This window comes from Delphinapterus leucas, chromosome 3 (assembly GCF_059928025.1).
Source record: "Delphinapterus leucas isolate spDelLeu-1000000601 "Yukka" chromosome 3, BTC_Dleu_Yukka2, whole genome shotgun sequence".
NCBI classification, from domain to species: Eukaryota; Metazoa; Chordata; class Mammalia; order Artiodactyla; family Monodontidae; genus Delphinapterus; species Delphinapterus leucas.
The window spans coordinates 137,476,217-137,501,246 of NC_143131.1; the positions used below are offsets into that span (position 1 = coordinate 137,476,217).

General features: G+C 39.0%; 1 protein-coding gene across 2 annotated transcripts in view; it reads left to right on the forward strand.

Annotated features, from left to right (window-relative positions):
• Positions 1-25,030, forward strand: part of GABRG2 (gamma-aminobutyric acid type A receptor subunit gamma2) — a 116,506-nt gene that overhangs the window by 80,923 nt on the left and 10,553 nt on the right. Inside the window, exon 7 of one of the 2 annotated variants that reach the window (XM_089909635.1) lies at positions 10,985-11,021. The exons of the other annotated variant lie outside the window; for it this stretch is intronic. Within the exon in view, the coding sequence (XP_089765761.1) occupies positions 10,985-11,021 (37 nt within the window). The remainder of the gene's footprint in view (positions 1-10,984; positions 11,022-25,030) is intronic. 2 annotated transcript variants of the gene reach the window in all.

Here is a 25,030-nt window from a genome sequence, read left to right on the forward strand (position 1 = left end):
GCATCCCTCCACCTTGACCAAATTGAAAATCTATACCTAAAATCCCCCAAATTGGCTATTTTTCTTAATTTTCTACCTGACACAGTGGTAGAGATCCACTCCTTCATTCCTGCTCCTCTTAAATATTTCCTGTAGCAATTAAATAGAGTTGAAATTACTCCTCTGCAAAAAGGCTCAAGGGATCTCATAAGTGACCTAAAAAGAGCATCTCCTAAACATAAGAACAGTCTTGAAATAAGATACACTGTCCTCTGTTCCTTTTGGAATGGAGGGACTTGTGTGTATAGTTTCACCTAAGCATATGAAAAAATGCTTGGAAGACAAGGTTTCTCACCTTGGGTCATGCTACCTTTTCAGCTGTACCTCATCTGTGTTCAGTAGTTCAAATAATTGAATATGAAATGATTAAGACTTTGGGATAAATATGCTGTAACCTGAGATGACAGAGATTTTCACTTTCTGGTAAAGGAACAACTAAAGGAATCTATTGTCTATTTTTTTCCTAATTCCTAGAATTTATATTTATTTGTGTTGAATCCTTTGGCTAACTATATTTGATACTGGAGTCCTTCTTAATCCTCTGGATATTTGCTGTTACCTTGCTGTCTCCTCATGTATCCTTTCTGTTGTTAGTGCCTGTTTTTACAAATCATTTAAAATTTTGTTATGAAGTTGTAAAATAATCAGTCGTGTCTAAATTTTAGTGACTAAGCCATTTCCCACCGACATTGTGGGTGACATGGACACTGACAGGTCCTCAGTACAAATGTATGTAGAAGCTATACTTTAAGTCCTGATATATAAGGTTTGTTGGGGTCCTGGACACATTTCTGGAGAGTTATGATTCCCAGATTTCTAGACACTAACTGGTAATTACTGTAATGTCACTAGGGCAAAAGGATGCCTGCACTGTCTAAGCAACAGCAAGAAAAGTCATTTTGGCTGGGAACAGACATCAAGCACAAGGAAATTTGGGTTGAACCAAGGTGGTGGTTTTGCCAGATGAATGTGATGAATGGCAGCAGAGTTGAGACAGTATAAAAGAGGGTCTGTAATGATCAAAGAATTGACACAGAGTAAGGAGAGAGAGAAAATATTGATGGGGTGAGGGAGAGTAAAAATGTTATAGAAACAATGGATTAAAGGTCCCTGTTAGGTCAAAAGATTTTGAAGACCAGACTACCTGAGGGAGTTAACTAGAAGCAAATGAGATGTTAATCATATGGCAAGATTCATAAAACAGAGATTATGGAAAAGTTGCAGTTATTAATTTTTTAAAACGTGGTGTTGAATATGCCACACAAGTGGGTGAATGAAGTAGTATTGAGATCAACATCACTGCATCAGACCAGAGGAATTCAGGGAACTCATGGGACAGAGCTTTGTAGACTGAAAACTAAGAATTGATATCAGAGATGTCAGAGAGTGTGGCAGTGAGCCAGGAGTTAAAAATCTTCAAGTAACTAGGGGAAGAAAATCTGGGCATATTAAGATTAGACTTGGTAGATTCAAGGTAGCTAGTGTTGATGTGGTTGTAGAGGATATGCCTGGGGAGGAGTTATCTGCAACTTAATCTTCCCCTATAAATGAGGAAAGACATTCTGGAGAAACAGGTTTCCCCAGTGTGTGGTCCAGCCCACCACAGTAGTTGACACCTGATGACTGGAAAGGCCTAGAGAGTCATTGTTTTAGACTAGTGCATTGATTCACTCTTGACCTATGTTGGGGAGGATGGGATTATACCAAGTGTGAGATTCCACTTGACACCTTTAAATGAAGTTGACACTTTTGGGGAAGGCAGATATTATCCTAGCATGGGGTTTCCCTACTCAGCCTGATAATGGTGATAGAAGGCCTGGGACATGCTTCACATTGCCCTAGGACTAATTCCAACTTTCTTAGTATGACATACGTGAAACTCAATATCTACTTCTCCAAGCTTTCCTCCTCTACATTCTCCTTCACCCAGTCCAAACACTGTACATCACAGTCACAACAACTGTTTATAGCTTTTTAAACATGTCAGGCTCTTACGGGCCTTAGGGAATTTGCATTTGCTGCTTCCTCTGTAGAATGTTCTTCTTGTATTCTTCACTTGACAACTGCTATTTGTCCTTCATACTGAGTTGACATGAAGCAACCTCTGAGAATGTTTGGAACTCTCTTCCTTTATTCTACTCTTTCAGGGCACTTATAACGGCACCACAAATTGCCAGTTTTCCTGAAGTACGTGAGTGGCCCTTTTTCAGCCGGGACATTCTTGTTTACCCTTGCATCTGCAGTTACCACTGGGAGTGGCTTTTTTAATTTTAATATATTTTTTTAACATCTTTATTGGAGTATAATTGCTTTAAAATGGTGTGTTAGTTTCTGCTGTATAACAAAGTGAATCAGCTATATGTATACATATATCCCCGTATCTCCTCCCTCTTGCATCTCCCTCCCATCCTCCCTATCCCACCCCTCTAGGTGGTCACAAAGCACCGAGCTGATCTCCCTGTGCTATGCAGCTGCTTCCCACCAGCTATCTGTTTTACATTTGGTAGTGTATATATGTCAATGCTACCCTCTCACTTCATCCCAGCTTACCCTTCCCCCTCCCTGTGTCCTCAAGTCCATTCTCTACGTCTGTGTCTTTATTCCTGTCCTGCCCCTAGGTTCATCAGAACCTTTTTTTTTTTTAGATTCTATATATGTGTTAGCATATGGTAATTGTTTTTCTCTTTCTGACTTACTTCACTCTGTATGACAGACTCTAGGTCCATCCACCTCACTACAAATAACTCACTTTCGTTTCTTTTTATGGCTAATATTCCACTTTATATATGCGCCACATCTTCTTTATCCGTTCATCTGTCGATGGACACTTACGTTGCTTCCATGTCCTGGCTATTGTAAATAGAGTTGCAGCGAACATTGTGCTACAAGACTCTTTTTGATCTATGGTTTTCTCAGGGCATATGCCCAGTAGTGGGATTTCTGGGTCATATGGTAGTTCTATTTGTAGTTTTTTAAGGAACCTCCATACTGTTCTCCATAGTAGCTGTGTGAATTTACATTCCCACCAACAGTGCAAGAGCGTTCTCTTTTCTGCACACCCTCTCCAGCATTTAACGTTTATAGATTTTTTGATGATGGCCATTCTGACCGGTGTGAGGTGATATCTCATTGTAGCTTTGATTTGCATTACTCTAATGATTAGTGATGTTGAGCAACCTTTCATGTGTTTGTTGGTAATCTGTAAATCTTCTTTGGAGAAATGACTGTTTAGGTCTTCTGCCCATTTTTGGATTGGGTTGTTTGCTATTTTGATATTGAGCTGCATGAGCTGCTTGTATATTTGGGGGATTAATCCTTTGTCAGTTGCTTTGTTTGCAAATATTTTCTCCCATTCTGAGGGTTTTTTTGTATCCTGTTTATGGTTTCCTTTGCTGTGCAAAAGTAAGTTTCATTGGGTCCCATTTGTTTATTTTTGTTTTTACTTCCATTTCTCTAGGAGGTGGGTCAAAAAGGATCTTGCTGTGATTTATATCACAGAGTGTTCTGCCTATGTTTTCCTCTAAGAGTTTCATGGTGTCTGGTCTTACATTTAGGTGTTTAATCCATTTTGAGTTTATTTTTGTGTATGGTGTTAGGGGGTGTTCTAATTTCATTCTTTTACATGTAGCTGTTCTGTTTTCCCAGCACCACTTACTGAAGAGACTGTCTTTTCTCCATTGTACATCCTTGCCTCGTTTGTCATAGATTAGTTGATGACAGGTGTGTGGGTTTATCTCTGTGCTTTCTATCCTGTTCCATTGATCTATATTTCTGGTTTTGTGCCAGTACCATATTGTCTTGATTACTGTAGCTTTATAGTGTAGTCTGAAGTCAGGGAGCCTGATTCCTCCAGCTCAGTTTTTCTTTCTCAAGATTGCTTTGGCTATTTGGGGTCTTTTGTGTTTCCATACAAATGTTGCAATTTTTTGTTCTAGTTCTGTGACAAACGCCATTGGTAGTTTGATAACGATTGTGCTGAATATGTAGATTGCTTTGGGTGGTATAGTCATTTTCACAATGTTGATTCTTCCAATCCAAGAACTTGCTATATCTCTCCATCTGTTTGTATCATCCTTAGTTTCTTTCATCAGTGTCTTATAGTTTTCGGCATACAGTTTCTTGTCTCTGTAGGTAGGCTTATTCCTAGGTACTTTATTCTTTTTGTCTCAGTGGTAAATAGGAGTGTTTCCTTAATTTCTCTTTCAGATTTTTCATCATTAGTGTATAGAAATGGAAGAGATTTCAGTTCATTAATTGTGTATCCTGCTATTCTACCAAATTCATTGATTAGCTCTAGTAGTTTTCTCATAGCATCTTTAGGATTCTCTATGTATAGTATCATGTCATCTGCAAACAGTGACAGCTTTACTTCTTTTCCAGTTTGGATTCCTTGTATTCCTTTTTCTTCTCTGATTGTTGTCCCTAAAACTTCCAAAACTATGTTGAATAATAGTGGTGAGAATGGACAACCTTTTCTTGTTCGTGATCTTAGTGGAAATGGTTTCAGTTTTTCACCATTCAGAACGATGTTGGCTGTGGGTTTGTAATATATGGCCTTACCTCAACTTATGTTGAGGTAAGTTCCCTCTATGCCTACTTTCTGCAGGGTTTTTATCATAAATGTGTGTTGAATTTTGTCAAAAGCTTTTTCTGCATCTATTGAGATGATCATATGGTTTTTCTCCTTCAATTTGTTAATATGTTTTATCACACTGATTAATTTGAGTATATTAAAGAATCCTTGCATTCCTGGGATAAACCCCACTTGCTCATGGTGTATGATCCTTTTAATGTGCTGTTGGATTCTGTTTGCTAGTATTTTGTTGAGGATTTTTGCATCTCTGTTCATCAGTGATATTGGTCTGTAGTTTTCTTTCTTTGTGACAACTTTGTCTGGTTTTGGTATCAGGGTGATGGTGGCCTCATTGAATGAGTTTGGGAGTGTTCCTCCCTCTGCTATATTTTGGAAGAGTTTGAGAAGGATAGGTGTTAGCTCTTCTTTAAATGTTTGATAGAATTCTCCTGTGGGGCCATCTGGTCCTGGGCTTTTGTTGGAAGATTTTTAATCACAGTCTCAATTTCAGAGCTTGTGATTGGTCTGTTTATATTTTCTATTTCTTCCTGGTCACTGTTGGAAGGTTGTGCTTTTCGAAGAATTTGTCCATTTCTTCCAGGTTGTCCATTTTATTGGCATATAGTTGCTTGTAGTAATCTCTCATGATCCTTTGTATTTCTGCAGTGTAAGTTGTTAGTTCTCCTTTTTCATTTCTAATTCTATTGATTTGAGTCTTCTCCCTTTTTTATTTTGACGAGTCTAGCTAATGGTTTATCAATTTTATCTTCTCAAAGAACCAGCTTTTAGCTTTATTGATCTTTGCTATCGTTTCCTTCATTTCTTTTTCATTTTTTTCTGATCTGATCTTTATGAGCTCTTTCGTTCTGCTAACTTTGGGGCTTTTTGTACTTCTTTGTCTAATGGCTTTAGGTGTAAGGTTAGGTTGTTTATTTGAGATGTTTCTTGTTTCTTCAGGTAGGATTGTATTGCTATAAACTTCCCTCTTAGAACTGCCTTTGATGCATCCCATAGGTTTTGGGTTGTTGTGTTTTCACTGTCATTTGTTTCTAGGTATTTTTTGATTTCCTCTTTGATTTCTTCAGCGATCTCTTGGTCATTTAGTGGTGTGCTGTTTAGACTCCATGTGTCTGTATTTTTCACAGATTTTCTTTCCTGTAATTGATATCTAGTCTCATAGTGTTGTTGTTGGAAAAGATACTTGATACAATTTCAATTTTCTTAAATTTACCAAGGCTTGATTTGTGACCCAAGATATGATCTATCCTGGAGAATGTTCCATGAGCAGTTGAGAAGAAAGTGTATTCTGTTGTTTTTGGATGGAATGTCCTATAAATATCAATTAAGTCCATTTTATTTAATGTATCATTTAAAGCTTCTGTTTCCTTATTTATTTTCATTTTGGATGATCTGTCCATGGGTGAAAGTGGGGTGTTAAAGTCCCGTACTATGACTGTGTTACTGTCGATTTCCCCTATTATGGCTGTTAGCATTTACCTTATGTATTGAGGTGCTCCCATTTTGAATGCATAAATATTTACAATTATTGTATCTTCTTCTTGGATTGATCCCTTGATCATTATGTAGTGTCCATCTTTGTCTCTTGAAATAGTCTTTATTTTAAAGTCTATTTTGTCTGATATGAGAATTGCTACTCCAGCTTTCTTGTGATTTCCATTTGCATGGGGTATCTTTTTCCATCCCTTCGCTTTCAGTCTGTATGTGTCCTTAGGTCTGAAGTGGGTCTCTTGTAGACAGCGTACATATGGGTCTTGGTTTTGTATCCATTCAGCTGGCCTATGTCTTTTGGTTGGAGCATTTAATCCATTTACATTTAAGGTAGTTATCAATATGTATGTTCCTATTACTATTTTCTTAATTGATTTGGGTTTGTTATTGTAGGTCTTTCCCTTCTCTTGTGTTTCCTGCCTAGAGAAGTTCCTTTAGCATTTGTTGTAGAGCTGGTTTGGTGGTGCTGAATTCTCTTAGCTTTTGCTTGTCTGTAAAGGTTTAAATGACTCTGTCAAATCTGAATGAGATCCTTGCTGGGTAGAGTAATGTTGGTTGTAGGTTTTTCCCTTTTATCACTTTAAATATGCCCTTCCACTGCCTTCTGGCTTGCAGAGTTTCTGCTGAAAGATCAGCTGTTAACCTTATGGGGATTCTCTTGTACGTTATTTGTTGCTTTTCCCTTGCTGCTTTTAATATTTTTTCCTTGTATTTAATTTTTGATTGTTTGGTTATATGTGTCTTGGCGTGTTTCACCTTGGATTTATCCTGTATGGAGCTCTTTGCCCTTCCTGGACTTGACTATTTCCTTTCCTATATTAAGGAAGTGTTCAACTATAATCTCGTCAAATATTTTCTCAGTTCCTTTCTTTTTCTGTTCTTCTTCTGGGACCCCTATAATTCGAATGTTGGTGTGTTTAATGTTGTCCCAGAGGTCTCTGAGACTGTCCTCAATTCTTTTCATTCTTTTTTCTTTATTCTGCTCTGCGGTAGTTATTTCCACTACTTTATTTTCCAGGTCACTTATCCGTTCTTCTGCCTCAGTTATTCTGCTATTGATTCTTTCTAGAGAATTTTTAATATCATTTATTGTGTTGTTCATCATTGTTTGCTCTTTCGTTCTTCTAGGTCCTTTTTAAATGTTTCTTGTATTTTCTCCATTCTATTTCCAAGATTTTGCATCATCTTTACTATCATTACTTTGAATTCTTTTTCAGGTAGATTGCCTATTTCCTCTTCATTTGTTTGGTCTGGTGGGTTTTTACCTTGCTCCTTCATCTGCTGTGTATTTCTCTGTCTTCTCATTTTGCCAAACTTTTACTGTGTTTGTGGTCTCCTTTTTGCAGGCTACAGGTTTGTAGTTCCTGTTGTTTTTGGTTCCTTCCCCCAGTGGCTAAGGTTGGTTCCGTGGGTTGTGTAGGCTTCCTGGTGGAGGGGACTGGTGCCTGTGTTCTGGTGGATGAGGCTGGATCTTGTCTTTCTGGTGGGCAGGACCATGTCTGGTGGGCAGGACCATGTCTGGTGGTGTGTTTTGGGGTGTCTCTGAACTTATTATGATTTTAGGCAGCCTCTCTACTAATAGGTTGTGTTGTGTTCCTGTCTTGCTAGTTGTTTGGCATGGGGTGTCCAGCACTGTAGCTTGCTGGTCGTTGAGTGGAGCTGGGTCTTAGCGTTGCGATGGAGATCTCTCGGAGAGCTTTCACTGTTTGATATTACGTGCTGTTGGGAGATCTCTGGTAGAGCAGTGTCCTGAGCTCGGCTCTCCCACCTCAGAATCTCATGCCTGACACCTGGCCAGAGTACTAAGACCCAGGGTCATAGCACTGCTACTTAGCTGCAAAGTTGGAATTCATTCCCTGCCTTGTGACCCCAAGTCCAGTGTGCTTTGATTTCCCCCTTGTATTAAAAAGAGGTTCCATATGTTTCTGACTCCAATTCAGAGGACTGGCAGGGAAGCCACCTGGTTTGACAGCAGAACTCTCCCCACACAGGAAGCATCAAGCACTCACGAGGCTTGTCCTGGGTGGCCACGAGACAAGTAGTTCCGTTTTCTGCCTGCCAGAATCTTAGAAGTGTCTATAGAAACTTCTCTATAGAGGCTTTAACTAGGTTCAGTCTAATATACTATCCAGATGGTCTCAACAACACCTGCTCTCTCAAGGTTGTGTCCATGAGGCAGCTTCCAGCTCAGGGAATCTGGGAGTTGCTTATAGCAGGTAATCAATAGACACCGGTTGCTATAAAGCTATTTAACTCCCAGTAGTAACTGAGCTTCCTGAACTTTTATTTTCACTATTCCAAAATTCCAGATGTAATTCCCAGACATCATTATCCCTGCAAATCTACCTCATTAGAATTCAACAGTGGCACTCTTAAAGGATAACAGAAAAAATATCTTAAGACACATAAGTAATGGAGATTAAGAGACCAGAATTGCCTGGAGCTCCTGGATTCATGTTAAGGATTGTTTTTAGCAAAGTCATCAAATCACACACTGACAAATCTATGTGTTTTGAATACGAATGTCATTTCTTTTGGCATGAAACTCATCTCTTCACTATTGCCTAAACTTTAGATATTTGGGGTAAATGGATTTTTCTCCCAAATTAAAACTATGCTAAAAAAATTGAGAGTATTCTAGGTTCGTATTAGTATGTTTTAGTCTATCTTCTTTATCTAAACACTGATATGATTTGCTTTAGAGTTTATGACTAAACTTAAGCTTTTTGTAAGATTATAGAGTTGGGAATATTCTTATTCATCATGTAATCCAACCCCTGGAAGCACAAATCTCCAGACATGAGGAATATCGAGGTTTGGACTTAATGGTGGATTAGACAGTCTTCTCAGCGTGTGGCTTTGATGGAGCTGGATATGATTCTAGACTCATACGTGCTATGACACCAGGAATCCCAACATTAAAACTCTTGTCCATTTAGTTAAAGCATTGTGTCTACAGGAATTCCCCTGTAAAACGCAATGCTGCTAGGAAAGACAATCATTAGACAATTAGTCTATCATGTCTTCTTTCGCCTAGATCAACCGGAAGGAAGGGAATGTGACACAGTTAAGTGTAGACATGAAGAAACATGTCCAAAGAGTTAAGTAACTTATCTAAAGTTATCTACCTAGTAAGAACTCGTGTCAGGGTACAGATGCAGATTTGATCTCAAAGCCCACACTATTTTCATTGCATAAACATGATTCAGAAAGTGTTGTTCAGGGAAAGCAGGTCAGAAAGCCCTGTGTGAAGTTGGGCAGTGGGTGGAAAGGAGATCTTCAGTCACACAGGACAGAGAGCATCAAGAGGAAAAGGCCAGAGAAACGGAAAACGTGAGATATAATTTCAGCCTCTATCATGCTTTTGTTTAGATCCTCAGAATTAAGCAGAAAAATGGAAAACTGTTTTCTTATAACTGCTGGTCTGACTTCCTGAATGCTCTTCCTTCCCCGGAGATTAGCAAATATGGCTACATGCCAAGCCAAGTATCTCTGCTGCTTAGCTATCCCTAATTTTCTTCCCTGGCTAAGATACAGTGAGGAGGTGTATTGATTACAGCTCAGATTTTCATCTGGGTCATTCAACCTACGTTCAGCAAGTGGTGTTCTTTTACTCATGCAGGCAGAGACACACTGTCAGTGTCTCCATGGAGGACAGTTGACTAAGTGTGGTGAGACTGTTTGTTGGCATCCCTTCCCTTTTTGGGGTTTGTTTTACATAACAGCATGTCACAGCTCTTCAAGGAACAATGCTAGAAACTGCCCTGGCTTCCCTTCTCGTAACATACAGGAAGGAAACATCAGCACTTGAAAAATACTCTTGCTCCAAGCCCAGCTCTCAGCTGGCAGATAATCAATTTCCCCCAAAGCCAACCTCCTTCCACTCCTCTCCTCTCCATCTTCTGCAGTATTATGTGTGGTAACCTATGACAGAGGATGAACTGAGAGCTTCCAGTTCTCTAGGAGGAAGGGTGGGGAGTGAGGGACCTCTCTTATGTTCCTCATTTCTAAGATAAGAGAACTGAACAAGTTGATGTCTAAAATTGCATATTTCTATGGGTTTATTGTGTTATCATTTCAGTATCATGCACCCCAAAATTGGTGTCATGCTTTTAATGGAAAGTCACCATGAGAAAATTTCAAATTGAGAATCAAGCTACTGAAATTTTGTATTTTAGATCTGATCCTTTGTGTCCCTGGATGTATAATTTTAAGTCTCCAAGTTTCAGTTACAGCTGGACTAGATGATGCTTGAGATTCCTTCTAATTCTAAATAGTCTAAGCTATATGCTATCTCTTTTCCTTTTAATACATTTTTTACTTCCTTTAAAGTGATAGTGGTTTAAAGGAATGATTTTACAACTAGGAACAAAGGGGGTCTATTTATATTCTATTCTTTATCAGTGTCTTTTCTTTGTTTTTATAAATTTATTTATTTTTTGGCTGCGTTGGGTCTTCGTTGCTGGGCGCGGGCTTTCTCTAGTTTTGACAAGTGGGGGCTACTCTTTGTTGTGGTGCGTGAGCTTCTCATTGCGGTGGCTTCTCTTTGTTTCAGAGCACAGGCTCTAGGCGCATGGGCTTCAGTAGTGTGACACACGGCCTCAGTAGTTGTGGCTCACGGGCTCTAGAGCACAGGCTCAGTAATGGGTGGCACACGGGCTTAGCTGCTCCACGGCATGTGGGATCTTCTTGGACCAGGGCTCGAATCTGTGTCCCCTGCACTGGCAGGCGGATTCATAACCACTGCACCACCAGGGAAGCCCAGTGTCTTTTCTTAATAAGAACAACGGCTAGACAATATAAGAGAACTATGAGGAAATATGGGGAATGTTTATGTTACCACAAGTTTTTTGGTATCTACAGAAGATGAACTACACATAAGCTTGGTGACTTTGACATTCGCATAGATTATGAATTGTCCATTAAAGCTGACACATGTATAAAACTCTTAGAGGAAAACATAGGCAGAACACTCTATGATATAAATCACAGCAAGATCCTTTTTGACCCACCTCCTAGAGAAATGGAAATAAAAATAAACAAACGGGACCTAACGAAACTTAAATGCTTTTTGAATAGCAAAGGAAACCATAAACAAGATGCAAAGAAAACTCTCAGAATGGGAGAAAATATTTGCAAATGAAGCAACCGACAAAGGATTAATCCCCCAAATATACAAGCAGCTCATGCAGCTCAATATCAAAAAAACAACCCAATCCAAAAATGGGCAGAAGACCTAAATAGTCATTTCTCCAAAGAAGATATACGGATTGCCAACAAACACAAGAAAGGATGCTCAGCATCACTGATCATTAGAGAAATGCAGATCAAAACTACAATGAGGTATCACCTCACACCGGTCAGAATGGCCATCATCAAAAAATCTACAAACAGGGCTTCCCTGATGGCGCAGTGGTTGAGAGTCTATCTGCCGATGCAGGGGACACGGGTTCGTGCCCCGGTCCGGGAAGATCCCACATGCCGCGGAGTGGCTGGGCCCGTGAGTCATGGCCGCTGAGCCTGAGCGTCCGGAGCCTGTGCTCCGCAACGGGAGAGGCCACAACAGTGAGAGGCCCGTGTACCGAAAAAAAAACAAAAAAACAAAAAAAACTACAAACAATAAATGCTTGAGAGGGTGTGGAGAAAAGAGAACCCTCTTGCACTGTTGGTGGGAATGTAAATTGACACAGCCACTGTGGAGAACAGTATGGAGGTTCCTTAAACCTGAAAATAGAACTAACATACGACCCAGCAATCCCACTACTGGGCATATGCCCTGAGAAAACCATAATTCAAAAAGAATCATGTACCATAATGTTCACTGCAGCTCTATTTACAATAGCCAGGACATGGAAACAACATAAGTATCCATCGACAGATGAATGGATAAAGAAGATGTGGCGCATATATAAAATGGAATATTAGCCATAAAAAAAACGAAAGTGAGTTATTTGTAGTGAGGTGGATGGACCTAGAGTCTGTCATACAGAGTGAAGTAAGTCAGAAAGAGAAAAACAATTACCGTAGGCTAACACATATATAGAATCTAAAAAAAAAAAAAAAAAAAGGTTCTGATGAACCTAGGGGCAGGACAGGAATAAAGACACAGACGTAGAGAATGGACTTGAGGACACAGGGAGGGGGAAGGGTAAGCTGGGATGAAGTGAGAGGGTAGCATTGACATATGTACACTACCAAATGTAAAATAGATAGCTGGTGGGAAGCTGCTGCATAGCACAGGGAGATCAGCTCGGTGCTTTGTGACCACCTAGAGGGGTGGGATAGGGAGGGTGGGAGGGAGATGCAAGAGGGAGGAGATATGGGGACATACGTATGCATATAGCTGATTCACTATGTTATACAGCAGAAACTAACACACCATTGTAAAGCAATTATACTCCAATAAAGATGTTAAAAAAAAAAAAAAGCTGACACAGGGCAAAGAAGAAAAGAGAGAGACCTTCTCTTTTTGCAGAGAAGGGATCTTCTCTTTTTGCAGAGAAGGGATCTTCTCTTTTTAATGTTTGGTCTTAAAACATCACCAAGAGTATCTTCCCTACCTTTGCAAAGGTTAAAGATAACTAACGTTTAACTTAAAGCAGGTATTTTCAATTCTGTAACGTCCTATACTTGCAAACCAGTTTACAAATGTTTCCCATTACTACTTCCATGCCACAAAAATCAATATGTTGTTACAGAATTTTGGGGGGGTGAAGGAGCTACACATTAATAAATTCTACAAAGTGCACATCCTATAGAAACTGCTTGAAAAGAGTCAGGGAGATTTTTCCTCCCTACAGAGAAGGCTGTAGAGGGGAAGAAAGGGACTTCCATTTTCTCACTATTTAAACACCAGATTCCAAGTGGGCTACAATTTCATTAATGCCGAGACCAAATCCTCCTTGGGAAATCTCTCCTGCTCAGCTGCTTGAGAAGTTGTTTCCTTAATGCTGAGAGAACGATAGTGCTTAGCAAATAACATAACTGTCTAAAATTAAGGATTATTATTATTTTCTTCTGTTTCTTTGCAAATCATAAGAGCAGTTACTCCACAGTGAGCATTGGTTAACTCTAAAGTTTATTCAGAAACTCAAGCAAGGGAAAGAAGAGAGAAAACCAAATTAAATCTTTAATGCATAAAACTACAGTTCAGTTTTACAACTCATAGTTATTTAAATGACAGTATTAATGAAAACGAAAAGGTTCTCAGGGTAAATTGAGGGACGTGGCTCCTGGTGCAAGTTCCATGGTGAGAACCCTGACCTTTGGGAAGCCCCTGTACTCCCCAGAGCCCCACTTTCTCTTTTGGAAAATGAAGAAACTGGCCTGATCTCTAAACTCTCTTTTAGCTCTGACACTGTAGGATCAAATCCAAATTCTAATTCAGCAATGAAAGCATTAAAAACTCCCTATGTCGGGGGCTTCCCTGGTGGCGCAGTGGTTGAGAGTCCGCCTGCCGATGCAGGGGACGCGGGTTCGTGCCCCGGTCCGGGAGGATCCCACATGCCGCGGAGCGGCTGGGCCCGTGAGCCATGGCCGCTGAGCCTGCGCGTCCGGAGCCTGTGCTCCGCAACGGGAGAGGCCACAACAGTGAGAGGCCCGCATACCACAAAAAAAAAAAAAAAAAAACTCCCTATGTAATGAGGCCAAAGACACTTTCAGTTTTGGTGAACAGAGCATTACACCATTGTTCTTGACGCTGATTAGACACAGAATACCATCTGTGAAAATAAAGCAAGTGCCAACTCAAAAAAAAAACCACAACACATGGATTTGGAAGGCTTTTGATAATCTCCTACATCACTCCTGCCATAGCAGAAGTCAGATAGAAAGCAAATGCTGCATACTACAACTCACATGATCGTCCTCTCAGAACAGCCGCTCATAGAGGCCCATTTTGCTCAAAAACAAAATCCTCATCTTCCCTGTGGACAGAGAATGCTGAGCATCAACCCCCTGGTCTAGACTGTCCTGTACAAAATGAAAGAGACACAACACTCTATGTGGCAAACACATTGATGCTAGAATTCATTCTTGGACATAAAAATTGAAAACCAAGACAGCCCTGAGGTTTGAATCCCAAATATAATCTGAAAGTGGATGTGGTTGCCTACATTTTTCAAGTTTTCATATTGTTTTCATTTATTACACAAGCAAGTCCACTACAGGGGTGTTTTGGTGGATAGAAGGAAGCGATTGTGCTACCAGTGAAGTAGAGGCAGGACAGATGTCGTCTCGCCAGCTCTGAGGTGGACTCTTGAGTTTGCGAAGACTCACACCTCAAGCACAAGGCCTGCTGCCCACAAATAGGGAGGCTTCTGCTCTCACGGCTGCACTGTGGCCTTCTCATGCTTTTGTCTGTAATGGAGTCTTCTCAGGGGAAGGAAGAGAATGCGTTATTCTGCTCTCTCTTCTTTTACCCCAAGTGGCCGTTACAGAGCAAAAGGCGAGGTCCTGTCAGGTGTAGAGCTATAGAATCTTTAGGTTTAAAACCAGAGGAGGAGAGAATGAGATTAAGCTTTTGATTTCCTGACAGGTGGAGAAAAATAGAAATATTTATTGTAAATATAAATCAATATGAAAAGCTCTATACACAACTAAATTCTCAAGGTCATACATATGTCTGACTTACGTAAAGACATTTAAAAAGGAAAGAAATGGTCATAACATTCAGGAACACATACTAAGCACCTACTGTGTCTCAGTCTATGTTGTAAACGCTCTGCAGGAATCATTCTGCTTAATCCCCATCACAACTCTGTGATGTAAGGGTGACTATCATCTGCATTTTTCCACGTGAGGAAAAACCGAGACAACGGACATTAAATAATCTGCTCAAGGTTATGGAGCAAATGCGTGTCCAACGAAGAAATAGCTAGTGTTTTTTTCTTTTTTTTTTTTGGTTAAATGTCTCATTCCTTCTTTTTTTTTTTAATAAATTTTAAAACTCCCATTGGTGAAATCTGGACATATATTTCAAATATGCAGATTTCAATAACATCACTAATAATAATTTTTCAATATTAAAATAATATTTAACATTTGGTATAGGATTTCCACAAGGTCTGTTATCTAATTAAATTAGTCATATTTTGTAAAGAAGACAAAAGAGGAGAAAGAGATTTACCCAAGATCACACAACAAGATCATAGCCAGACAGGAATTAGAACCCACGCACTGACTGTGAGTCGCAGTGCTTTTCTAGAACCAACTCTATGTAGTAGATATAATTTATGATGTAGTTGATATATTTTACGGTAGTAGTGACTTTTGACAGACATCTTAAAAACTACCTTGAATATCACAAAATGCACAACTTCCTGGGTGAAAGAATTCCAGCAGGAAGGAAAACAAAATGAAACAAGACAAACAAACAAAAAACAAACCTTTAAAATGGAGTGCTTGGGCATAGAGCAAAGAGCAAGTGAGATCAAGTTTTTAAGCCTACAATTGTGCAGAGTATCCCTAGGAGTGATTTGACATCTTTGGGAACATTTTGTGATCTGACCTTTTGCAATGATTGCCTGCAGTTGCCTGAATTCGGATGTTCTTTTTCCAGCTGCTTTCAAAGTCACTTTAGAAAGCTTGGTGTTCTGGTAACATTAGGTTTCTCAACCTCTGTGGTGTCTTTTCTTTAAGCAAATGTCAGTGCCTGGGTTAGACTAAGCACGTCTGCCTTCAAAGGCAAAGTTATGCCAGGCCCATTGAAAGAGTGAAAAAAAAAATGAGAAAATAAAGTATTTTTGCTAATATGCTTATTTCTCCAGAAGAGTTTTCTGGGTTTTGAGGTGTACAATTACTAATAATATTTCTCTTTGTCTCCTGACTTTGAAACCATTTGTGAGATGCATTCATAAATTCAACAGAGTTCAAATATCATCTTCATTGCTGGCAGCATTGGTTTAGAGGATAAATTTGTAGTCAGAGTTGGGATTCTTACTGTAGCTCATCCAAATCTAATCTTTGGTATTAACCAACTCAAAGGAGAGCTGGGTGTGCAAGACCAACATACTTGCTTAACTGGCTGGCTCCCACTGAGTCCCTGTAGCAGGGACTAAGTGAGATAAAGCTCTAGATTAACCTCTAAAAATTAGTCCATGGTTTGACTCAGGAGAGCTAACCAAATGGAGAACAGACACAAGTGACCGTCAGATCCATCTAATAAGGAAACACAAGTAAGGAAATTGGCTAACTGTGCCAATTTCATCAATCAGATAACACAGAATGAATAAATTGGGAAGAAGTCAGCGGGCAATGTTTTCTATCCAGTACTTCTGAAAGGGTGGAAATTCCTATTTAATAGGTCAGGAAAAAATGAGAGATGATGAAAACCTGTGGCTGCTTATGCCTAAAGACTTCATTTTCCAGGGGCTGAACTATGAACCATGCCTTTTCCTACTGGGAAGTCTTGCTTCTTTCCAAAGATGATGCCTGGGATTTCTACTCATCTCCTAAGGAGTACAGTCTCATCATTTCTATGCCAGAATGGCAAAATATAACATATTGGTCACTTTTCTGTAGCCCTGGGATGATAACTGTGACAGATCAATTGAAATTTCTAATTAAAAGGAGCATAAAGTCCTTCCCCAGCTAGCAAGTACCTCAGGTTGACTGGAAGTAAATGACTGCTATCTTTCTCAGGATTTCGCAAATTTTCACTGATACCTCCATTAAGCCAGTCTAATTTTCTTATCAAAGTTGACAGACAGATATTACTCTAGTATGGTGTGTGTTTCTTATTGGTATCTCTTTTCTGAGCTATTAAAAATATTTCCAGTCAGCAACTTGAAGCCAGGAGAACTAAGTGGAATATGAATTCACATTTTAAAATTTTACCTGAAATGAGACTTCTCAAAGAGAAACATTGTGAGATCTGGTGGTATCACTGTAATATGCTACATAAGGAGTAACCACACATAAAAGGATATTTTGTTACCTTTCAATACCAAGCCATGTTGCTATGTAATTAGTCTGTACTTCAGAGTTCAAGTTGAATAGAAAAGAATATGCAACTTTTGTGACATAAATTTGTGAACTATATTAAAATGATATGTTCATATAAACAAGAACAAGGCTGACTTCTTAACTATTGTTCCTGACAGTTGCAGGTAGCCTTTTAACAGAGGCTAACAACAACAAAAATCACTGAACAGGAAGCTGCATGTACCACTCATCTATACACTGTCTCTGAAAGGTGACAAAACACGTTCCCTACCATTAGAAAATATGGTTTTTCACCACAGCCCTAGTGATAGGTGTGATTATCCCTATTTTACTGGGAGAATTTGAACAATTTACCCAAATCCCTGCACCTTGTTAATGACATCACTAATACTTGAATTCTCAGACTGGATCCTGTATATTTTCCACTACAGTGAACTACTCTGCCCTTATGTAAAACACGTTTTAGTATCTAGTCAGATGTTTGTCAGATGTTTGTTAAGTTTAAATACACTGGGACGTTGCGTTTCTTTTGAATGGATCAAAGTAGCAAATGCATTCATTTGTATCTTCACCTTTAGATTTCTGAGCCAGAGTTGTTTTATTTATATAAATCCCAAGGTGGATTCATTTGCTACAGTGTGGGAATTTGATGATGGGCTCAAAATTACAAAAGCCTCGTTGAGCTAAGAATCAGTGGTGGCTTTTTCAGAGGGTAAGGAAGAGAAGCTATTACACTAATAAAAAGAGCGTTCTAGGGCTTCCCTGGTGGCGCAGTGGTGGAGAGTCCTCCTGCCGATGCAGGGGACACGGGTTCGTGCCCCGGTCCAGGAGGATCCCACATGCCGCGGAGCGGCTGGGTCCATGAGCCATGGCCGCTGGGCCTGCGCGTCCGGAGCCTGTGCTCCGCAGTGGGAGAGGCCCATGTACCGCAAAAAAAAAAAAAAAGAGAGTGTTCCAGGAAAGAGTGCAGAGAACTGAGATCTTAGCAAATACCTAGGTCCTGTTTGAACCTAGAGAAAACCACTATCTGGAGGCTTTGCCAATATTGAATTTCCTTTCATCTAGAGCTGTTCTCCAAGAGGAAAATTCTAGAATGGTTGTTAGGCTGGCATTCTAGACAAATGAATTTTAATCCTCCTAAAAGTAACAGGTCTATTATATAAGGTTTAAGAACAAATGAGAGGATTTTTTCTTGTTATGATTGGGGCCCCCAGTCATCCATACCAGCTTTCTATATTAACCCCATTCAGTAATTGCTCAACTCTCTGCTTTTTTGCTTTATCTCCGATCCTTACCACTGGCTCAAAATGGGCAGGCTGTTTACTACAAAAGGAGTGCTGGTTTGGGAGGCGGGAGTCTTGGGTCTGCCACTCTGTGTCCTCGGATAAAACACCTGTCTTTTTCAATGGGTTTCAATTGTTTAACCTTGAAGAGGATAGACTTGATTGATATAAACGCTAGGACCCTTTCTAACTTTAATTCTCTTTTGAATGTTTAGTAGCACTTCTATGCTTGTATGTGCCAGAATGGTGTTAATTGTATTCCGCGGGTTACACTACTTTGTAATCATAACTGACATTAATAGGCCTTTTACTGTGTGCCAGGAATTTACCAGGCACGTTATATATCTTAACTCTTTTTATGGTCATGATAACCCTATGAGGTATATTCTCTTATCACCCCTACTTTACAGATAAGGAAGAGAGTTAAGGCACTTGCCTAAAATCATACAACCAGTGAGTGACAGGACTAGACCTTTTGAACCCAGCCTGACACCACAGTCCTTGCAGTGGACACTTTTGATGTCCCCTCCTTCCCATTACCTTTTCTGAGCTGGTGCGCCCATTGCTCGGGTGCTGCGAGGGTTGGCTGCTAGCAGCTCATGACTGTCCGCTTCTCTGGAGAACTGCCTTTGACCAGCCTAGAGCCATATGAACTAGGAGATTAAGACCACCCCACCTTAGCCTGTGGAGTACAAATGACTGCTGCTCTGGCCTCAGGGTGGGACTAACTCTGTGGCGCAGTTTGTTCCAGAACCTCCTGGAAGCTCTCCTCCTCAGGCTGAAGCAAATCCATGCTTAGCTTTTTTCTGCTGCCCTTGCCTGCTTCCCTCACTCCCCATTTTCTAACAGCTAAACCCCAACAAGTCACCCTTGCAGGAATTCTGGACTCCACCTTGGCTTCTAACTGGAAGCAGCTCCTGTTCTTCAAGACAAATCTGTGCTCCCTCTCCTCAGTGCAGACAGTCACAGGGAGTCTTGAAAAGATAGATTTAGCCTGGAAAATAATTATAAATTACACTTTTTATTTTTCATTGTATTCTCCCCACTTGCTATTTTGTTCTTTTTTCATTACCATATGAGCTTGAACAAATAACAGATGAAATAATAATGGTGAAGTTTTGAAATGAAAGCACACGTATTAGACTTAATGTGGAAGACTGTGATGGCTTTTTCAGCCCTTTGTCCTCTTCCTTCCCTAATTGCATCTAGCTGAGACGCTCAAATCACCAATCGATTCTTTAATAAGCCAGAATGGTGTAGCCACTCTGATGCAGCTGATTTTTCTTCTTTTTTTTCTTCTTGGCAAGCAGCTAAGACTACTAACAGCTCACTGTGTCCTTATATCCACATCTTTGGGGATTAAGTTCAGCAAGGTATCCAGTAAAAAATATTTCCAGAAGCAATAATTTCTAAAGTAACGTTTAATATTTTAAAAGCCCATGTTGATCTCTGCCTTGGTCTTAAATGCTTTGGGTGTATAGTTCATCTGGAATGTTTTTTCATGGCCATCTGAGCTACAGCATTTATTCATTTAACAAATAATTGTTGAATTCCTTCTGTGTACCAGGCACTGTACTAGATGCTGAGAATGAAATAGTGAGCTAAGTACCTATAGCTACTTCTGTCATGGAGCCCATGGGTTAATTATAGTCTAAAATGTAATTCAATATTCATACCAATCATATACTTCCAATTAAGATCAGCTCTATGACAGTCATGTGGTGCTATGAGATCTTACTGAGAACATCTGACCGAATAATGGCTTCTCTGATGATGGGATACATTAATTGGCATCTGAAGAAAGAATGGAGTTAAGTAGAGATGGGGATATTAGACTTTGAGCTGAGGGAATCAGCATGTGAAAAGACCCTAACGTGAGAGGTAGCAGAGAGCATTTAAGGAACTGCAAGAACCCCAGCTGGAGTGTAAAGAAATACTATATAAGATGAAGCTGGAGAATAGTCAGGGAAAAGACGACACGAAGTCTTACAGGACAAGTTAAAGACTTTTAATGTGTCCTGATATCAATGGACAACAGTGGAAGGGTTTGGAGGTATATGTATATGACATGATTGGAGGTGTGGAAAGTATTTCAGAAATTGGAGGCAACATAGGCAAATGAGGACAAAAGAATGAACAGGACCCCTCGGGAGAGCAGAAGGTAAATCAGGTTGGGTGGGCATAAAATGGAGAGATTACAAATGGTGTGAGACACAGCTGGGATGGTTCATTGTGGACCAGGGCAAAATGGACTAGAATCACGTGTTGAGTGGAATGGATTTTATTCTGAAAAACTTGAAGGGAATGGCATGAGCATAAATGCATTCTAGAAGGATTAGCTTAGACCAGCACTGTCCAATTGAGCTTTCTATAATTTAGTAACTTTTATAATTTTATATATAAATATATAAATAGCTGTTAAGCACTTGAAGTGTGGCTTGATCAACTGAGGAAATAGAATTTAAAATTTTTTTTAGTTTTCAATTTTACTGAAGATGGCTACCACTTAGCACAGGTCTAGTCACAGTACGGGGTATATGTGTGTAGGGTGTGCTGGTGTTGGGGGCGGTTGGAAGGTTGGAATGAGGAAGAGGATTGAAGAGATAAGTTGGGAATCTGGGAGAGATATGATGCCAGGAAGAATAAAGACAGGAAAACCATAGAAGCATGAAATGAAAATATTTACTTTGTGTAGGGCTTAGAGAACATGAAGGGAATAATGAGAGGGAGAGAAACCTAGATTAAATTCAAATTACAGACAGCCTTGCATGCCACACTAAGGAGTTTGGACTTTCTGTGAAGAGAAGCATGGATCTCTAAAGGTTTGGGAAGATTGACATTTAGGCAGAACTTTCAAAAATGTGCTTGCCAGAAACTTCATCTAATCAGGGTATGTAAGATAAATTAGCATCTGTGTGTTTTATTAGAGTCCGTGTGCCTTGGAGTAGTGACACTATATTCATATGTCTTTCTTAGCCTGAGGACTCCCTCATGGCAAGGATTACAGTTTAGCTATTTTGCCCTCTCTTGACCTCCAAGGACCTAGTTGCCGGAAAAACGTTGAATGTAATTCCAGAAGAGCTGAGAGCCTAAGCCATGACTGGGAATGGTTGGCAAGTGACAGATGCAGAAACACTTGGGAGTGACATGCATAGATGTTAGCAGCTGATTGAATTTGAAAGCCTTTCCTCTCCCACAATGCTCTAGGTGCATAAGGTCAGGGATTGGGATTCTGCCCAAGGACTGGGTATTCTACTCATACTTTTGGGCACGGAGCAAATCTTGAAAACAACTTGGTGCCAACTGAAAGGCAATATTTAATAAACATTTTTTTTGCAGTGTTTATTCCAAATATCTAGAAGTAAAGTGTATTATGTGCTTCCAGATTACCTTCCAGCTTACGTCAGTGTACACCCCTACCAAGAGTGTGTAGCTCTGTTCTCTGTCCATGTTTTGTCAGTACTAGAAATTACCAGTTTATTTTTTTCCCTGATATGATAGGCTAAAAATGAAATACTATGATGTGACTTTGCATTTCACTGATCACTACTGAAGTTGAGAATCTTTTCTTATATTTAGTATCTATGAATTGTCCATTCATTTTTTTCAGCCTAGTTAAAAATGTGGGTCTCTTTCTCAATAATTAAGAGCATTACTTATGTATCAGTGATATTAGCCTTTGATTTCTTTATTTGGGAAATATTTTATTCAAATGTGGTATTTTGCCTTCTAAAATGATTTAAAGGAAAAATACCTATAATACAGAAGTTCTAAGTTTTACATGGTAAACCTGTAATTTTTTTCTCCTTTATGTTTGTTTTATGGTGTACTTGACAAAGCCTTTTCCACACTAAGGTTATGAAGATGTTCTATTATATTTTTTCCTTATGTAGTATTTATATTCATGCTTAAATTTGAATCTTCAGTAGATCTTAAATTTATTGTTGTGTGTTAGGTGAGGTACAGATCTAATTTCAGAAAACACTTTTCCTAAATGAAGTTGTAGCCAACAAACTCTCCTGCCTGCCTGTGGTCAAAACCAGCCCTGTGGAATTATGCCTCAGATTCAATGAGGATTGATAAAGGAAGATCTGCTGCATTGTCTCAACACATCTCTCTCTCTGTCTCTCTGAGTTGTAGTCAGAGACAAAATAATCTTATTCTCATTTAATCCATTTAATTTAGAATCAGTCTGTGAGATTCCATCGGTCTGTATCTCCACATTACCTTATATAGTGCTCTTTACATAAAAATGATTAAAAATATTTGTTGACAAATAAAAAAGAGACTAGAGAAAGGAATGTAAGGAAGAGAATATTAACACTAATTATGCCTTCAACTTAACCTGGTGGGGAATATATACTCTATTCAACTATATTTAAGTAGAGTAAGAAACTTGGAAGAGGAACAAAGTGGTTTTAGTTTTTTCAGCATCCTGACAAAACGTTTAGGAGGTTTAAAGATAATATTTGCAAACCATACAGCCCCGTGTCTGCACATAGTAGGTCCTCCTTCCTGGTAAATAGAAAATAGTTATTATTTCCGGCATTCACTGGAGGGGAAGATGTCTCTATCATGGACTCTTTAAGTTTTTAAGAGGAGATAGCTTCATGTATGAAATAAGAGCCTAAACTCTCCAATAAATCTGAATTTTAAAGCTTTCAAATGGTTAACATCACAACTAAAAAAATAATAACTGAAGTTCATTATTCACTAATGTTTCTGTCTTCCTAAAACTAGACATAAGAATCTTACAAAAAATAAAAACTGAACATTAATGGGTGTTATTCAACTTATATGTCTTCTCTACTCAGTCATAGCCTCTGTGTGTTCTAAATTAGGACAAAAACAGGGAACCAAACTAATTTATAAAATGCTATGACTTTAAATATCATATGTTAGAATAAATCAATAGAATAAATTTGAAGTGGCTGAAATAACCACCTTTGACTTTAATCCTTTTGGGCTTGGGGAAATCACTGATGTGGCACTTTCAAGAGATTTGATTTTATAGGGTTCTCAGCCAGAGTTTTTAAAAATACAAAAAGTGATAGAGCCTTAGATATGACAGGCATCAGGCTGTCACTGTGAAGCTGCCTTGCTTTTAAATGGCCTGTTCCCAAGTTTGAATCCATAATCTAGTGACAGAAAAGCTTTGGATTTGCTGGCAAAGATGAAAGATGCTCAGAAGCTATTACCTTAAAATAGAAATTGATAGATAAATAGGCTGTAGAAGTTTAGATTCTGACCTGAAGGGAAGTGGAGAATTAAATTGAGATAATTATCTGTTCACTTGAGGCAAAATTAAAGTTCACCTTTAAAAAGAGTCAGATCATTAATGCCAAAGTGTAGATTCTCATTCACTTACATGATAAAGGAGTAAAAAAGGAGTTACTAAAATTGTCTAGATTTATCTAAAATACTATAATTCATAAAGTTTCATTTAAAAACATGTTTAAAATACGCAGAGTATTCTCAAGGACTTGGAAAATAGGGAGAAAAAGTGCCCCTGAATATTAGTATTTAAAAAGAAAACGTCTCTTTCTTTGTGTTTCCTATGTAGAATAAGAAACTTGAATTCGCCTCTGGTATTGTGATCAAAGAAACAGGAAAGAAAAAGATAGATATTAATAGGGATCATCTCAAGTTAAATGTCTTTATTCCTCAATCATCGCCTGCGTCTGTTATATTCTAAATTAGAACAAAAACAAAGACCAAATAAATTTATGAAATGCTATGACTTTAAATAGCTTATGTCCAAATAAATCAACACAGAGAAGCATCATCTCAGGGAACTAACCAAAATCTAGTTATGCTCAATAAGAAAATTCCTACCTTTAATTTTTCAGGGATAATTGCTAAATAATGGCTAATCACTGCTCTTGGACAGGGAACCAATATTCCCATGGGAGCCTAATTCCCTAATTAGTGTCTGGGTCACTAATGTTGCCTTAACCAGGATACTGAATTAGACAAGTGACAGTCCATCAGTCCACCGAAGGGCAGTATTAGGATGTATTCATAACCCCACTTAGGAAACACTGCAGGGTTAGAGGAGTCTTTACTCCCTTGAAGAGTACCCAGTGAAGGGTTTTCTATCTCAGCAGCTTAGAAGGGTGTGGAGTGAAGCTTGAGAGGGGCAAGGAAGCAGTGGAATGGATAGTAAAAATTCACCGAGCTAAGTCAGTCTTCTCCCCATGAAGCTTCTAAAGCGCCTTATTTTCGAATCAGATCTAAATCATCTAAGTAAGTAGAGAAACACAGACATGAAGCCAAGTAATTCAACTAAAACACATGATTTGGATTTCATTGTCCATGCATTTTAGGACAAATCACAATTTAGTAAAGAAAAAAGAAGCAACATTTGAAAAGTGGTCTCATGTTTTGCCTCACATTAGGACAGCGTATAGAGTCTTTGAAAGTGATGTTCTCAAACAGTACTATAAAGAAGCATAAATATATAGTAACTGGGATATGTCTCTATAGTATATTTCCTAACTTCAAAAATTAAAATTTCACTTGGAATCATACAAAATGAAAGACATGGAAGTTTAAAAACAATGCATGCATCATGATTTTAATGAATCAGAGACTTGGGATTATGTCACATTACATTGTCCTCATGCACAGCTATATGGTCGTTCTTGGATTCCTTGATTACTCTCTGTATTATTTACATAAA